Raw genomic sequence first — 17,842 nt, forward strand, 5'->3', positions numbered from 1 at the left:
GGGCGGGCACCTGGCTGGGTGGGGCCGAGGGGCGGTACACACCCTGGGGGAAGCCAATGAGAAAATCAGGCCCCGTCCGAGGGGGCGGTGCCGTCGGTCACATGCACACCTGGGGCGGGCGGCGGCGGAGGCGCGGGCACCGCGAGCGGGCGGCAGGGAGCGGGGCCGGGCTAGGGCGGGGTTAGGCAGGTGAGTGACAGGCTCCGGGGGGCCGGCCCCTACTGGGAGCTCCGAGCGAGCAGGGAGTAGCTGCGGCGGTGCCCGCCCCCTCTCTCCACCCCTCCATCGGAGCTGGTCTCCGGCCGGGCACCGTCGCGGGCCCCCCTGGCCCGGCCACCTGGGACTGTGCTGGGGAATCGGCCACCTCCCTCTCTCCCGTCGCCCGCAAAGTTTGTGGCGAAGCCGGCGCCCGGGCAGAGCGCGCCCCCGGGGGGAGATCGGGGAGCGCCCGATGCCGGGAGGCAGGAGCCGTTGACCCGGGACGCCGCCGTCCGGGCAGGATCGCAGAGCAGCAGACAAGTCCGCCGCCTCCGGTGCATGGGGCCCGGCTGAAGAGCCAGCATGGGCAACTGCGTGGGGAGACAGCGCCGGGAGAGGCCGGCCGCCCCGGGACACCCCCGCAAGCGAGCAGGTAACGACGAGGAAAGGAGCAGGGCCACGGGCGCCTCGCCAGTTGTCCCCCTCCTCGCTCGAGTTCTGGGCTTCCTAAACGACCTCCCACGGCTCCTGACGCCTGGGTTTCCCCGATGTCTGCTCCGGAGCCAGAGGGGAGCCCCCTCCCCAGCCCTGGTAGCCGGGGGAGCCGAGTTGGGGCAACTGCGAGTGCTGACCCGGCTGCGAGCCCAACTCGCTCCAACTGGGAAGCTCCGAGTGAGGGTGGGGGCGGGGGCAGGAAATGTTTGCAGACCGCAGCGGGGCCGCGGAGGGGAGGGGGACCCTGGACGGGGGCGCCGCTGGCCTGGCAGCTGGGTCGGGGTCGGAGGCTGGCCCGTCGGGGCACGGCGCGGGCGGCCAGTCGTCCCCAGAACTCGGAGCGAGCGAGAACTGTCGCTCTTCCAAAGACTGTCTGTGTCATTATCGGGCTGCAAATCGTGTCTGCCGGAATCCAACTGGCAAAAGCAGCGCAGGACTCTGGGAAAGAAATCTTTATTTTTCCCGCAGGGCTTTTTAGAGCTTCCCGGCTGTCTGGGAGTCTAGAAAAGGTGGGGTGTGGGGTGAGAATTGCGCTCGGGTTTGTTGGGATCCTTCCCAGCCTTGGGGATGGGATCTGCTCCCTGGTGATCCGCGAGGGCTGGGCAGCGCCTTCTCACTTTCTTGGTACACTCCTCCTATCCTGGCTCTTCGCCCTGGGAAGAGGTCTGGCGTTCGTTTCCCCGGGTCTTGTACTCACTTCCTTCTCTGAGAGTGTTGCAAGGACCTTCTGAGAATGATAAAAATCGTATACTTTAGAGTTGAAAGGGACTTTCAAAACTTGTCTGAAGTCCAGGTAGACTTACCTCCTCCTGTCTGTGTAGAAGCCCTGATCCAGAGAGGTTGAAGAACTGGTCCAAAGTCCCACAGCTAGTTAGCAGTGCAGCTGGGGCTAGAAAGCAGTCGCCTGTTCCACCCAGTTGCCACATATCCCTTTTTGTAAGAGGAGCCACAGGCATAGTATAGTCATTAATGAAGTGGAAACTCTAGTTGGAATTTCCTGTCTCCTTTGACACGGAAGGTGTGTTGCTTGGGTTGTGGGAACTGGGAAGGAAGATGAGGGGAAACGTGGGGGAAGCAGAGAAGGATGTCTGTGTGGTGGACAGGATGACTTCTGGAAGAAGAAACGTGTTTTTATGGGGGTGGGGGTCATAGGGTAAAATCTAACATTGAAATCCTGTTGGCAGCCTTGTCCATTCTGATTGAGAAAAATTGATTCTCAAACCCAAGGGCTGGCTGGCTTTCTTTCTTTCTTCCTTCCTTTCTTTCTCTCTTTCACTTATTCAGCGAATATTTATTATTTATGTGCTCAGGCCACATAATTGATTTTGTAGCATTTTTCACTGGTGACATCCCTCTCATACTTGAAACTACCCCCCCCCCTTCCCTTCTTGGCATTAGACTATCCTGGTTTTTTTCTCTGATCACTCCTGCTCACCATCACATCACCTCCTAGGTGTGGGTGCACCACGGTGCAGTTTGGCATTCTGTTCTTTCTCTCATACTCCCTCCCAGAGAAATTGTACACAGTCCCACAACTCTTTCCACTGGGAAGACCCCTACACTGTATCTTCAACTATTATCTGTCAAACTCCAGATTCATACCTGTAAATGCCCACTGGACACACTGATGTAGTTATCCTTTGGATTCAACACTTCCAAAACCAAGCTCTGCATCTCTCCCTTCAGCAAGCTTCCCTTTACTCTTCCATTCTTGCGGTTGTCCAACTTCATACTTTGGAGATGTCTCTGCTGACTTTCTCTGCCTCCTAGTCAGTCATCCGCTGGAACCTGCTGGTTCTTCCTTGGCAAGTCATTCTAACCTGTCCCTTCCACTCTGCTTCACTCTCTTCTCATCTGAAGTCCAACCCACCTCCCAGGCTGAAGTTAGTTCCCCACCAAGGGCAAGTTAATCTTCAGTCATTCATCCCATGCCTGCACACTGTGGTCCCTCCCAGAAGATGTTTGTTAAATTAACCTGTTCTGAACCCTATAATTCTATGTTTAGAAAAAATTTTTTTAACAGAAACTATTTTTTAAAATAAATCCTACGTCCAACGTGGGACTCAAACTCACAAGCCCAAGATCAAGAGTTGCATGCTCTACTGACTGAGTCAGCCAGGCACCCCTGTTTAGTAGTCTTTTTGCATCTTTCCACTTCTGTAAGAACTTTAACTTTCAAGGCTTTTCAGTTTGATCTGGTCCTTTCTTTTAAGGTGTGATTTCTTTGTCTTCCCCAGACATTAAAGCCACGCTGTTTGCTCATTGCCATTTCTCCCTTCTTATCAAGAACCTTTCTTCCTTTTGAGGTTTGCCTCAAATCCCCTATCTTTCTAGAAGCACCTTGCCTGACAATTCTAACCCCCCCTTCTGAGAACTCCTGCAGACACATTATGCCACTTAACAATTACCTACTCCATATTATTAGTCATTTCTTTGATGTTTATAGTCTTATATCAGAAACTACATTGCAAGCCTTGAAGACCTGGGTTCTGTCTTATCCTTGTGTGTCTGTCTCTCACACTCACTCATGTAGCCATATACATACACACATGCACACACACTCAGCACCCAGCACAGTGACTTGTACAGAGGAGCCACTCAAATATTTGTTGACTTTAGAATGTTAACCCGACTGTATCCTGTCATCTAGATTTTTCATGTAAACATTTTACTGAAGTATCTATCTGCATTTTTTTTTTTTACCTGCTAGTGTATCATTTTTTTCGATTCTGCAGGTCTCTCTGTGAATAAAGCTATTCATAAAGTCCAAAGCCAAGGGGAACTCTGTAGGATGACAAGTTTGGTATGAGGGAAGGAATCCTTCTTAACTTCACAGCATGCACCTGGCATTCCTGTAACATCTGCAGCTTACCCTTTGACAAAGACATAGTTTGATGTTGTAACACTAATGCCTAAAACTCCTTAACTCCCTTGGTGACTCTTACCTTTCCTTTGCCACTGGTGTAATGGGGAAAAATCATCAACAGAGAGCTACAACCTGAGTTCTAGTCCTAGGCCTGGAGCTGGGTGATACTGGGCAAGTCATCAGACCTCTCTCAGGTCACACTTTCAATGTCTCAGAAAGGAGCAAGGTTGTACAAAATCATTAGAGCTGTTTCAACATCTTCATAAAGGCACCTGTTCAAAACTGCAAAGTTATTGGGTTGAAATTTCAGGCCTTGTTATGTCATCCTTTGGCCTTAGTTCTGGCTTCCTTGTCACTTGTTAGGTAGAACAGAGACATAATGCCCATTGGTCAGGCCATCTTGCATTAGCTATTTAGTTTTTAACTGTTACTCATAATGCATCCCCCGAAAGTCTAGGTTCCCCCTCCAGGTGCTGGGTGGTCCTTGCACTCTTCAGAGAATACTTGAAGACTTACTCATGTGGGGTGCTCCCACCACCACATATATATACCCAGGGTAGATCAATATCTCTGCCCCTGAAGTGGGTAAGGCAGCCCCTCCCCCAGCCACCCCAGGGAGAAATAGAGGTGGTAGAACAGGCAAGTCTCTTGCCCAGTTCTACCCTTTGAGAATGTGGCAGGGCTGAAACCCAAATATCTGACTCTGTGATGTGCCAGGCATATCCGCTTACATTCTGGAATCTCAAGCCCGGTGTGGACAGACCCAGGGCCCTGTTTTGAGCTGGTTGGGCTTGGCACTGTGGTTGCAAGAGAGTCTGCTTCTCATTGTGTGGGCTGCTGTGGCTATTCTTGAGGGAGTAATTGGGCAACTTCTCCATTTGCTCAGTAAATATTTACTGAGTGCCAGGCACCTTGCTGGCTGTGAACAGACATGGTTTTTGGCCACATGAAGCTTACAGTTTAGGGGTGGAGGGAGAAAATAAACCTATAGTCATACAAATTCCATGTGATCATACATGGAAATCCTGTATGATAATACATACGGTTATGTATTACTATATATGCTGGTGACTCACACATTTATAATTTCAGCCCGTCCTCTTCAACTCTAGCCTTGTATATTTTGCTGGTGGTCAACACATTGGATGTCCGACAGGCTTCTCAGTTTAACACGTCGGAGACAAAATGAACCCGCACCCCCCACTCCTGCTCTTCCCAAAGTCTTCCCAGCTCAGCTCATGGTGATTTATTTCATCCTTCCGTTGCCCAGGCCCCCAAAACACTACCCCAAAAACACACCCCTGACTCCTCCCCTTTGCCTCAGCCCCACATCCATTTAATCAATAGGTCCTGTTGACTTTGCCTTAAATATACCCAGAACCTGAGTCCCATCATCCGCACACTTTGGCCCTGCTCTAAGCTCCCGTCAGTCTCTTAACTGACCTTCCTGCTTCCTCCCTTGTCTCCTGACAGACCGTTTTCATCGCAGCAGCGAGAGTGGTGCTGCAAAACCGTAAGTCAGCTTTTGTTGCTCCTGTGCTCCCCGTTTCATCCCCAGCCCTTGTGTTGGCCTACAAAACACGATACAGTTTTCACCAGCTTACCTTTCCTAAGCCATCTCTTGCTCTTCAGCCCCTGTTCCACACCCCCTGGTACCTGAACGGGGCCCTCCCTCCCTCACCTCCTCCACATTCTTCCTCAGTCAAGCCCTCTCAGGCCAGCCTTTTATAAATCGATCCCCTTCCCTGTACTACCTGCTGTCAGCATTATCCCCCCCCCCGCCGCCCCCTTCCCTGTTTTATTTTTCTCCATGGCAGTTATCATCATCTGACATTGGCTGCCTCTCCTACCACATGTGGTCAGGGATTTTTATTTGTTTGCCCCCTGATACATAGAGCAGTGCCTGGCATACAGAGGTGCCTGATAAATCTTTGTCGAATGAAACCAGTGTATCCCTAACAGTGTTGGGAAGGTCTGTAGAAAAGCAGGAATGAGCAGACCTGACTGCTCTCTCATCTCGTAGGTGTTAGGGCATGCATCTAATAAGGGGACTTAGGCTGCAGCCTCACAGTGCTATTCTGTTCCTGGGACTGGCTTCTCTGTCATCCCAGGCCTGGGTAAGGTCTCAAATACCTGGCACATAATTCCCTGTGATTTGGGAGCCTCTTGCTAGGAGATACAGGGGCTATGGCAGCAGAGCAGAGTGAAGTCCCCTATTAGGGTCCTAACCAGGCAGTGTCACTTTCTTGACATTTTATGTCATTTAATGCATCTGACTGTGGACCCCTCTCTCAGATACACATGGTATTTGTAGTCATTAACTCAAAGGGCAGGGATGGGGTGGTCTAACAGACTGGGAAGCAGGAAGGCGGGTGATGTGGATTCCAGGCCTCTCTCTGCCAAGTAACTTGCTGAGGAATTTTTAGAATCATAGAATTTTAGAGCTGAAAGGAACTTAAAGTTTTCTTTAACCTCTTTTTCTTTTCCAGCTATTAAAAAGAGAATAAAGGTATATCTGCTCCCTGCCGAGTTCACAGAAACGTGGTGCAGGCTATATAAAAACTGCATGGGCTCCTTTAAGTTTTCAGTGTGTTGGGGTCAAGGCATTGTAGGGAAGTGCTCAAGGTCAAGTGTATTCAAAAGGGAGGAAGTCTAATCTGGCCCTTTCTTAAGTGGTGATCTTGGGCAAGTCATTTGTTTTGTGCTCAGTTGATCTTCTATTTTAAAAAATGATAATTATTTGCAGTTTACTTCAGAAAGATGTTATGGGGATAAAATAAACGAACACTGTTTTGAAAATTGGTTTCATGACTGCATGGTCTACTCAAATATGAGATCCCAACCCAGATCCTCATCTGGCATTGATGGGAAATAAAGTGTTGGTTCTCTGCTTCTTCCTAATTATGTGTGCGGCTTTGATCTCTCTGAGCCTTAGTTTCCCCATTTGTACAATGGGATGACTGCTACCCTACCCACCTCCCAGAGAGGTTTTAAGAATCAAGTGAGATCCTGGATAAAAAGAGGTTTCGTGAACTCATAAAGTTTCTATTATCCTAGCCACAGGATTTTTACACACAAAAACCATGGCCAGTGATTTTCCCCACCAGATCATTGAAGCTTACTCTTTTTTCAAAGAGCAAAACTATAAAAGAAATGTTTAAAAACTATTTTTGGATGGAAATCTTTCTGAAATGGATGATAGGCTTCCAAGCAAAATACACTGAGCATGAATAACCTCCTCTTTGCGACTCAGGGGTGTTGAGTTCATACCTGTATGTACAAAGCACCTGCTTGGTGGAGGTGGGAACCACAAAAGCTTCTTTCTGTCAAAAGCCTTTATCTCTGAAAGAAGAGGGGTGAACTGGTGACAGGCAGAAGGAAATTGCTAAGGGAGAGCCTGGCCTTCCTCAGGGTCCCAAGCACCATTGGTGCAGGGAGGCTCTTGATTCCTCTTCTGGGCTCTGAGTGAGAACAATGTCCTGCCTGATCAGTGTGAGGCCTCTGGGCTTCTGAGACTAGAGGGCAGTGGGCCCCAAACTAAATGGTGTCCAGCCACTGTCCTTTTGGGGTTCATGTTTCCACCTATAATCTGTCTTCTCCCTGGCAGCAGTCACTCCTTTTTTTCATTTCCCCATATAAAATGTGCTTAAATATACGTAACATAAAATTTACCATGTTAACTACTTTCTAGTAGATGGTTCTGTACATTAAGAACATTTGCATTGTTATACATCCATCACCACCATTCAGCTCGACAACTTTTTCATCTTCCCCAGCTGAAACTCTGTACCCATTAAACACAAACGCCTCATTCTTCTCTCCCCCGTCCCCTGGCAGCTGCCACTCCGCCCTCTGTCTCTTAGGAATTTGACTACTCTAAGTACCTCGTAGAAGTAGAATGATGCAGTATTTGAATTTTTGGGTTAGGCTTATTTCACTTAGCACAATATCTTCAAGGTTCTTCTATGTTGTACCATGTGTCAGAATTCCCTTCCTTTTTAAGGCTGAATGATTTTCCAGTGTATGTCGGTACCACATTTTGTTCACTCATCTGTCAGTGACACTTGGGCTGCTTCTACCTTTTGGCTACTGTGAGTAACGCTCCTGGGAACATGGGTGTACAATTCTGTTGGGAGTCCCTGCTTTCAGTTCTTTTGTGTATATATCCAGAAGCGGAATCGCTGGATCATATATGAATTCTACGTATAATTTTTTGAGGAATTGCCGTGCTGTTTTCCTTAGTGACTGTATCATGGTACATTTCCACTAGCAGTGGACAAGGGTTCCAACTTCTCACATCCTCACCAATAAACTTGTTATCTTCTGGTTTTTATTTTGTTTGGTTTGCTTTTGATAATAGCCATCCTTATGGGTGTGAAGTGACACCTGATCATAGTGGTCACTTGAGATTCCATCTATTGGGCTCAAACATCAGCCTGTCCGATTTCCTGAGGAAACAGATGACCGGGATTGTTAGAATTGTGCCCAGAGAAAGATCAGATGGCTCACAGTGAAGCCTGAGGGACCCTCCAGAGAGGGAAGTATAGGAGGTTGGCTGGGTGGATTCTGCGACATCTTATCTGGTCAGTCAGAATTTGGCTTGCTTCTGGGTTTCTAACTAGGCGGTTGATGGCTGGGAAAGAAGGCTGGATGGATGGATGGATGGATGGATGAATGGATGGATGGATGGATGGATGGGGCTTCAAGTGAAGCAAGGCAGCTCTGTGTTGTTATAACTCATCTGGCTCCCAGAGAATGTTAACTCTGTCTTAACTTGGGGTGAGTGGGGTAGGCACCAATTTCCTTTTTAGCTTTTGCATGTGAGAGATGCAGGACTGTGGTTCAGATGGGAGCATGTAGGCTTGAGTCAAAGGCAAGTAGTGACAGTGACATGGTGAGTTTGCTGCTCAAAACCACATGCTTCTCTCTGTTGGGGACAAGGTCCTGCCCCTTGCTTTCTGAGCTCACAAGGAAGAAGGACCAAGCACAGTGTGCACCCATACCTCTGACCATGCCAGCCCCTCAACTAGTGTCCCTTATTGTCAGGAAAGGGGCTGGAGCACCTTCTGCAGGGTGTGGGGTGGGGGGGACGAGGACGGCTCCGCATTTGTACCTGTGTCCTCAGGGAGGCTGGCACCAGAGCCCAAGCCCAGGCAGCCAGCCAGTCACCCAGCAGCCTAGATCTTAGAGGACTCAGAGTTTCGTTGTTTTTAGGGCTGGAAGAGATACAGTTGGCAGTAGCTCACCTTTACTTGGTGTTCACCATGTGCCGGGAGCATCACGTGCAGGATCTTGGCTAATCCTCACGACCATCCTATGGGTGGACACTATTATCACCTTTTTACAGATGAAGAAACTGAGCCCTAGAAAGGTAATGTCTCCTGCCTAAGGCCATGTAGCTTGTAAACAACAGAGCCAGGACTGGAACCCAAGTGTCTGATCTCAGAACCTGAGCTTTTGGGCCCTTGGACAGTTTATCTTCACCAGACAGGAAGAAGAGAACCCATGGTTTTCATTTTTAAAATGAGTTTATTATTGAGCGTCTTTAGGCACCTTGCTAGACCCAGTCCTCTCATTCGATTGTCCTTGTTTTACCTATGGGAACATTTCTAGCCATTTTACATATGGGAAAGTTGACGGGGAGGAAAGTAAATTGATTGCTGGGGGTTATGAGGCTGAGGAGAGGTGGAACTAGAGCTCAGATTAAGCACTTTGACTCAAATTGCAGTGCTCAGAGCTCATTCTTCTGTGCTGCCCTCCCTCACTTCTCTGAAAAGAAGCGGGAAGTCTGATGTAAAACCTGCAAAGCTCCAAGGACTGTAGCCACTCTGTTCCCTTTTCGTTGCTGTTCCTTCCTCCTTTAATTTCCCAACCCCCAAACTACAGCCTCTACCCTAGGAGCCACGTGAATCCATGGTCTTGGATCACGTGCTTGGCACTTTGTAGATGCTCAATAAATATGTGTTGAATGTTGTTTGAGGGTTGAGTGTGCTGGAATCTCAGCCAGGATTGTGTTCCTGAAGAGAAATACAAGTAGAATGCAAACATCTTTGTTTTCTCCCTCTTCTCCCAGAGTGAACTGCCACTTTCCAACTCTCAGATGCCTGGGACTTGGAGAAAAGAGTGCCCTGGCTGCAGACTTTGAATTATTCCCAAATTCCCAGGAGAAAAGAGGCAACAAAGTCATATTAGCAAAGTGCTTGCTGGATCAGGTGTCACTGTTTGTAATTAATAAGACTAATGATTTCTTACTTTGCTCAGCATTTTGCAGTTTTTAAAGTGCTTTCACCAGTACTATACGTGATTTGTTCTCCACAGCCATCCTGTTAGGTAGGCAGGGCAGGAATCATTTTCCCCATTTTATGGGTGAGGATATTGAGATTTATTGAGGTTGCCAAGGTGCCCAACATTACTGACAAGTAAGTGGTAGAGAGGCAGAAGCCACAGGAGCAGTGGCTCTACTGCTTTCTCCCTATGGTGGGAAAGCCTCAGTTTCCATATCTGTAAAATGGGGACAAGAGTCGGGCCACTTAAGGGAGTCAAGGACTACATTACACAAGTGGTGATGTGTGTGAAGTGATCGGCACAGTGCCCAAACACAGCAAATGCTTAGTGAATAATGGCAATGGGTTGTTAATGGCAATAATCAAAGCTAAGTTCATTGTTCCTTTGGGAACTTGTATTCTACTGACTCTTGGTCAGCCCAGAGTATTGGGAAGAGCAGAATGTAGCCTCCCCTGGGTTCCCCTGGGAAATCTGCTTCTGCCCACCCTTTGGCCCTTCCCTTGAGGTCAGAGTGTATAGCGAGGGCTGACCGTGAATTTCTTTTGATTTGCAAAATCTAGAGTCTTTGAAATAGGACATTTATAAGATACCATTTTTCCTTTTGGTGGCAGATAATTATGACAGTATTACACTTATTCTGTTCATTTAGTATTCATTTGCATTTTATTCCAACTCCTTTACTTCATTAGCTATGTAGCCTTGGCAAGTTGTTTTGGATTGGGGGGCCTCACTCTGCTCACCTGTAAAATGAAAGTAACAGTACCTACTCTGTAGGATTGTCATGAGGATTAAATGAGTCAATGCACATTAAGTCTCCTTAGAATGGTGCCTGGGAAATATTAAAATACTTGGTAAATTGTACTTACTATTGTCACCGTGTTTGGCACTTATTATTTAAGCCAGCTGTCCCCAGCCTACCTCTTCCCCACCCCCCCCCCCCCCCCCCCCCCGCCCAAGTTGAGATACAAGGCCAGTGAAGTTCATACACAAGACCGAGCTTCTGCTCTATACCCTGGTTATCTACCATTCTTGTGATTCCTCTCATTTATTCAGGAAGGCCAATTGGAAGCAAATTGCACAAGAGTGATATTATTATAGACATAGCCTTGAATCTAGCCTCATTCTAAAAAATATGAACCTTTCACAAAAACTTGAGAACCCTTGTTAGTTACAAATCTCTTGCAACAGCCCCCACCCCCTCAGCTCTTGCTGATTTCAGCAACACCCAGTGGCTACTTTTCTGGGCTGTCTCAAAACAGATGTAAACATTTCTTGCTTGGTAGGTCAAGGCTGGGAAGTGCCCTCAGTTTGCTGTGGCTCATCTTCAGCTTGGCAGAACATCTCTGGGTCCTCTGGGGCTTCCTTCCTGGAGCCTGGCACATTTTCTCTAATACACTTTGTCAACTGAAGACACCTCCTTCCTGAACTTTCTTGGAAAGTGATCAATATCCGCAGCAGAGCCACTTTACCACAGTTGATACACAGCCCCTACAACTAGATTAAGAAACAGTTGTTCTATAGTTATCATATACTGCTATTAATTAAGCACCAACTCTGTGGCAGGAACTGCAGTAGGTACTTTACCCACATGTCATCTAGTCCTCCTGATAATTCACTGAGGGTAAGACTGTCCTCATTTTAGGGGAGAGGCTCAGTGATACTATTGTGTGCAGGGTCACACAGTGAGAAATGGAGGGTTTTGGATTCCAGACCACTGTTTTAGATTTCCAGACCGGCATTCCTTCCATGCAATACCTACCCCCTTGTCAATTTCAGCTGAGGGCTCACTGGGCCCTAAACAGGTATGGCTGGTTTACTGACTGACGTCATTGCCACCCATGACTAGCAAATAGTCTACTTCTGCCAGTTCTTGCACTACACATCCTAACTGTGCCGGAAAGTGCATTTTGTTGTCCCGTGAAAGGACAACAAAACCTTCATGGATTTGTTCTGCCTTCCTCCCCTCTCCCCAGCCCCATGCAGTGTCTGCAAAATAAACCATACTGTCCTCTATAATATGGGATATTGCACATGGCATTGATTTTTTTACTTAACGAATGCACTGTTTCCCCCAAAATAGACTGTCACAGGACACAGGCATTTCATTTCTCAAGACCTCACAGCTATACATACATAGCATATACCTCACTATAATACATAGTACCATGTATTATAATCATTGAAATCAGTACCCATTTATTAACCTACCATGGGTGCGTTAAATACCCTACTAGGTGTTTGACATTGGTGTCTTCAATTTTCATATCAGCCCTATAAGGTAGGCATAATTACTTGCATTTTCCAGAGGAGGAAACTGAGGCTCAAAGAGGTTAAGACCCACGAAAGTGGAGGAACTGCTATTTGAACCCTAGTAGTTGTAAATTGGGAACCGATATCTTAACCACTATGGGAAACTGCCTCTAAAAATTCCGTACATCTGCCTTGTCCCAGGCACTGCGTTAGGTGTCAGGCACAGCAGGAAGAGTTGATTCCTTTCCTCAAGGAACTCACGGTGTGATGGACTAAATGAATACTGGAGCTTCTGTGATTGGGTTTTATTTTTTCCATCTGGCCACGCCCTAGTGGGCAGATCCATGGCACACAGTGTCCGGGCTCCTCAGGGAGCTGCACAGCCAGGTTTACATCCCTGATGGCTCTGTTTGCTCTTTGCCCTTCTTCCCTCTGGGTCGCGCATCAGGTTCACAGATTCCTGTTTGTGGTCTGGCCTGGGTCTGGCCTGGGACTGGCTGCTGAGGAGAAAGGGAGCATGATTTGGCTGGGGACTTACTGCTACTATGGCTTTTATAAGGCCCCAGATGATTGTTTTGAAAACATCCACATGCTGTATGCACTGTTATCTGGGGCCTCTCCCTCAGGAACAGGACGGGCTAGTCTTTGGAGTCAAAAGGCAGAAGGAGAGCTACACTGGGCCCTTTAATCTGCAGCCGACCCCTCCTGTTTGAAGCTGAGCCCAGCTCTGTCCTGCTGTGACATGTGTCCCATGGAAGATCCAGGGGCTGGATGTCTGACTTATTGCTGACCATCATGTACTTTTACTGCAGCCTTAAGGCAGCCTTAGGCCTGCCACTTGTGACTGCACCACCCCTTGGGCACTTGTCTGTGCCCTGGCCCACAGGAAGTGTCATGGGAGAGATTTCAGCCTCCTGGCCCTGTTGTCCATGGTCCAGTGCTAGTCTAGGTATGGATGGACGGGGACCTCTTTTATAAGCTGGGTCTGGGGCCTCTCAGCTTTCGAGGGGAAATGGTCCCTTTTTCCGAAAGCTGTGGGGTTGGCAGACTTGCTCAGAGTCTTTCCTAACTTTTAGGAGAAGAGAATTGGCACCGATAAAGATTTCAGCTGGAGGAACTGGCTCATAGAGGTCAAGCCACTGCCCTGTAGTCTATCCTGCGCAGTCAGAGATAGAGCTGGTGTCAGACCCAGGAACTCTGACTCCATTTCTCATGTCTTTTTCTATCGGTCTTGCTTCAAACCTGTGTACACGTTGTACATGTATGTCTCGTCATTGATGATGGCTCATGGCTGATCTGGGGAGGGAACAAAGACAAAGATATGATACCATTTTAAGCAAGATGTTGTATAGACCAGTGCTAAATCATGCAGTGTAGACAAGCAGAGACAAAGGCAATGTATAGACACTTTAGAAAGAGTTGAGATGGGATAAGGCGGTTATTAAAGATAAGTGAGGAGAGTTGCAGAAGGGTTAGTGATTTGAGTAAGGGGTGCAGGCTGGAGAGAAGCAAGTAGTGTGATTTTCTGTGTTGCAGAAGTAGTAGATGTTTATATAAAAAGTGTGAACAACACCAGAAAGCCCAAAGAAGAAAATCTCCTGCACACTCCCACCACCCCATGAGAGTCCCTACTCCTAGTTCGTGTTTATCTTCTAGCCTTCTTTTCTTTTTTTCGGCAGCAGAATCAAATTGGCTGTGTACACCAAGGTTAAGGAAGGTCTCGAATAGTAAACGGGGAGTTTGAATCAGAGGGAGCCTCTGCTGGTCCCTGCACGTGGGGTGCAGATAAACGAAGGGCTTCGGGTGCCAACCATCTGTGAGCAGGCAGGACTGAAGCCTCTGATGAAGCAGGGGCTCCCCTACCCCAGACTTTCATCATGCACTGCACAGGAGACTCACGTTTGCTCGTGGGGGTCAAGGGAAAGAATTTCTCCTGAGTTGTCTGGAAACCTAACCTGCATTCCCACCGCCCCCCAGGCCACAGGCCCCTTTCTTTCCTCTTTCCCATCCAGTTTCTTCAACAGAGCTCTCTTCCCTGGAGTTGGGGATGCATAGCCAGTTTTGCCATGCCACAAAGCCTTGCTGCTGCGTGAGGTCATTTCAGGGGAGAGACTATATATAGCGGAGGACTCGCATCAGGACAGCTCCATATTGTTCGGGCTGTTTGCATTGCCCTTCCGCCGATGTAGCCAGGGTGACCTCACACTCCATACCAACTAGTGGGCACCACATTGTGTCTTCATTGCTCCCTCTGTGTTCTCCGGCCAGTGCTCACCCACACAGGAATGAGTTCTGACCCTGCCCAGGCCCAGGAGCCTTTAAAGAAGCAGCCTTGGGAGAGAGGCAATGGGGAGAGTCCAGGGACCAGAGTTCCCTTCCAGCTCCGCCACTTTGTGCTTAGCTTGGTATGTGTAACAAATTAGGTGCTGCCCTGATTGACGCCGGGGAGACTGGGGACCCAGAGGTTCCACTGAAGTTGTTGCTACGGGGCACACAGTTGGAAAACCACTACGGAAGACAACCCTCTGAGGTTTCTTCCAGCCTTAGGATTCATGGGTCTGGCCTTGTGATGGTCTGTGGCCTAAATGACCCCTCAGGAGGGGTGCAAACTTTGTAACGTCTTGGAGATTTTGATGGTTGTCTTGGGTAGACTGGAGATACGGTATAGGGAGAGAAATCTCAGGAGAGTTTTTGCAGTGGGACAGGTGGGGATAGCACAGAGTTGGCGGGTCCAGTATGACTTGCTAGGCTCTATAGCCATAGGCTGTTTTCTCTGGCTGACTCCCACCTGCCTTTCCTTTCAGTGCTCATTTGTCCCAGAGAAGAGATGAAAATGAGGTTATAATGCACTTCAGGCAAGGAAAGTGCATTTAATTTAAGTTGCCTGGAGCTGAATTTCCCATTTTATATGTGGAGTATTTGTAGAGCACGGAGGTGCCTTTGGCAGAAATCGAAAAGTCAGGATCTGGGGCCAGTTTCCTTCATTGAGCAAGTTTGTTTGCCGAGCACCTACTTTGTATTCCTAGAGAAGCATACGGGAGATCCCAGCTGTGTTAGGACCCCTTTACAAGTAACAGGAACCCACTAACTCCAGCTTAAACAAAAAAGGTGATTTGTTATAGGGTTTCAGGGGGTGCTCAGGACCCCACAGCAAGACTGCTGCCTGGCCTTAAGCAGGAACTGGAAAAACCTCATCAGAATCTCCCCTTTTCCCTCAACTCTGCTTCTCCTTGGGCTCCCCCGACCCCCTGTTTCCACAGCCCAAACAGTCTCAAGTATTCCTGCAAGAGCTCAGCTATCCCAGCCTCAAGTGCAGATTCCCCGGGGGAGCATATCCAGTTCGCCCAGCTTGGTCCACTCAGCTCCAGCCAGGGGATGGGTGTCACTTGCAACAAAGCCTGTATGGGAGGGGCCGTTCCTGACCGTGTGTAGACTGGGGACAGCTCCAGAGGAGGGGGACTTGTGAGCTGCATCCATAGCTCCGAAGCTGTCACCTCTTCTAGGCCTTAGTGAGAAGCTCTAGTCCTAGGGAGGGACTCGGGTGTAGGTGAAACACCTACTAGCCATCCAGGAGACAAAGAGGTGACCCTTGGGCAGAGCCTGCTTGTTCTGAGTATATGGCTCATCCAGTTGGGGCTGTCAGGAGGGGACAGGCCTCCCCAAGCTGGTATGGACAGTGTTCCACACACAGCAGAGGGCCCTCCAGTTTAGCTCAGGGGAAAAGGGTTTACCAGCAGGATCACATGGAGGCAGCCGGCCTCATAGGAGCTGGGGCTGGAGAGCAGCCAGGAATGGAGGCGGCTCTGCCTCTTGGGGGCTGGTGGCCTCTCTGCTTCCATCTGAGCGTCTGCTCTTAGCTTCCCTCTCTATGGACCCAGCCTTCTCCTCTCGGCTCATCGGCTTGTTCCAAGACGGAGCACACCAATGCTGAGTTCTGGCAACCTGTGTTTTGACTTCTCTGGGTCACGGGACCACCCAGATACAAGCTACTAGTGCAGAGCCTGATCACACAGGATTTGAGGCTGCCCCTTTCGGGGCTTTAGGTGGGACAGGCATTAAGAGACAGTCTCCTGCACTCAGAGGATGCTTTTGGACACTGGAGGGTAGAGGCTTGAAGATGGAAGAGAAGAGGGCTTGGGAAGGCAGACCAGCCTGAGCTAACGCAAAGATGCAAGGAGGTGTGTGTTTCGGGGAGGGGGCAGTAAGGCCTGAAAGACCCCTTTGAAGCTAGGCTGGGGGACAGGAGATGATGCTGGGGACTTGAGAGGGTGCTCCAGACTCAAAGGGCAAAGAGAACAGCTAGGGAGGGGCTGGGGCAGCACAGAAGACGGAAGCCACTTAGGAGGCCGGGCCGGCAGTGCTCCGGCAGCGCTCCGGCAGCGGGGGAAGGGTCTGCACTGACATGTCGGCAGTGGAAGTGCCAGGGGTACAGAAGCCCTTTTGAAGAAAGAGTTTATGGGTGACAGTTTGGCTGAAGCAGAGGGAGGGTCCAAGATGTGGCAGGCAGCGGGTGGGAGCATTGGGCAGGGCTTGGCAACACTGGGGACGGGGGAAGGGCAGCTCTTTGAAGGAGAGGTCGTTAGTCTCACGCAGCAGCATGGCCAGAGTACGTGTTGTTTAGGTTGGGAGAACTGAGGATATTTAAAGCAGAAAGGGAAGTCCCAGGGTAAAGGAGGAGACTTCTGGAGAATGGGTCCCAGGCCTACCAGCTCTGCTTCTCAGGAACTAAGGCCCTGCACACGTTGCCTTAGCTTCCTCATCTTCAGAATGGGAACAATATCTGCCCAGTCCCCTCCTAGAGTTGTAGGTCAAAGGTTATGTACATGACAATGTTTTGTGCTCAGAAAAGGCTCACACAGATGCAGGCAGCCTTGTTACTATTGCTGCTTGTGTGACAGCCTGCATGGTGACCCCCCCCCCCCCCGGGAGGTCAGGCAGCCTTCCTTCCTGGACCTGGGATGACATGACCTGATGCGAACTCCCCGCAGCCAACCCAGACTCCCTGACTTCAAATCACCTGGGGTAGTGTTGAGAGGAGCGCCTATCTGGAACCTGAGTCTGGGGGTCCCTGAGTGACTGATTAGAGCTAGGATGAGTTCACCCCCACTGACTTCCAGCATTCCCCTGATTGGTCCTGTGTGTGTGTGTGTAGAGAGCCCAGCGGGCAGGCTGGAGGCTGAACCCTCCTTTAGATAGAGAGAGGAGAGAGGGAGGGAGCGTGGAAGGAAAGAGACAGTTGGGGAAGGGGGTGGCTATGGGCAGGCTTAACCCATGCACATTTCGGAGTGGAACTGGAAGGGGGGTTCTCCCCTGTGTGAGCCTTGTGGGCCTCTTCCCCACAGGGAAATCCACAGAGCACTTGTTTCAAAGTTCCCAGGAAAGGGGGAAATGAAACATACATCCTGTTTTGCCGCCAGCCTAGGGAAGAGGACCCAGATGGCGACAGTAGATGGTGGTAGTAACCTAATATTGGTTGAAATCCTGGGACCCCTGGAGTTGGGGGAACGGAGAGAGCTTGAGGAGGGGACCCGAGGAGAGAGCCTGTGGCCTCCCTTCCTATTCTGTTCCATCCTTTCTTCATTCACGCAGTAGGGCCCAGCCGCCTGGTGCTTTGTTCCCAGCTGCCTCTCCCTCAGGATTGGCCCAGCTTTCCCTACTGCCCACAGTCCTGTCCTCCTGGCTTCCTTCTGGCTCACCTGTAGCTTCCTCTCTCCAGGAAGGGAGCTTCCTGTGCCCACCTTTCTCCCC

General features: G+C 49.4%; 1 protein-coding gene and 1 long non-coding RNA gene across 4 annotated transcripts in view; one reads left to right on the forward strand and one right to left on the reverse strand.

Moving 5' to 3' along the window:
* The window catches only part of UBTD1 (ubiquitin domain containing 1), a 53,786-nt gene that overhangs the window by 831 nt on the left and 35,113 nt on the right, over positions 1–17,842 (forward strand). The window contains exon 1 of one of the 2 annotated variants that reach the window (XM_058697381.1): positions 6–631. The exons of the other annotated variant lie outside the window; for it this stretch is intronic. Within the exon in view, the coding sequence (XP_058553364.1) occupies positions 562–631 (70 nt within the window). The 5' untranslated portion in view covers positions 6–561. Of the gene's footprint in view, positions 1–5; positions 632–17,842 lie in introns of those variants that run through there. 2 annotated transcript variants of the gene reach the window in all.
* Positions 1,131–3,825, reverse strand: LOC131493182 (uncharacterized). Of its 2 annotated transcripts, XR_009252497.1 has the most exons (3): positions 2,296–3,825; positions 1,497–1,804; positions 1,131–1,420 (listed from the first exon to the last, which is right to left on the reverse strand). It is a non-coding gene; the product is annotated as an uncharacterized LOC131493182 (long non-coding RNA). The 2 variants fall into 2 exon arrangements; XR_009252496.1 differs by lacking the exon at positions 2,296–3,825 and having other exon boundaries at positions 1,497–2,058.

The sequence above is a fragment of the Neofelis nebulosa genome, chromosome 13 (assembly GCF_028018385.1).
Source record: "Neofelis nebulosa isolate mNeoNeb1 chromosome 13, mNeoNeb1.pri, whole genome shotgun sequence".
Lineage (NCBI taxonomy): Eukaryota > Metazoa > Chordata > Mammalia > Carnivora > Felidae > Neofelis > Neofelis nebulosa.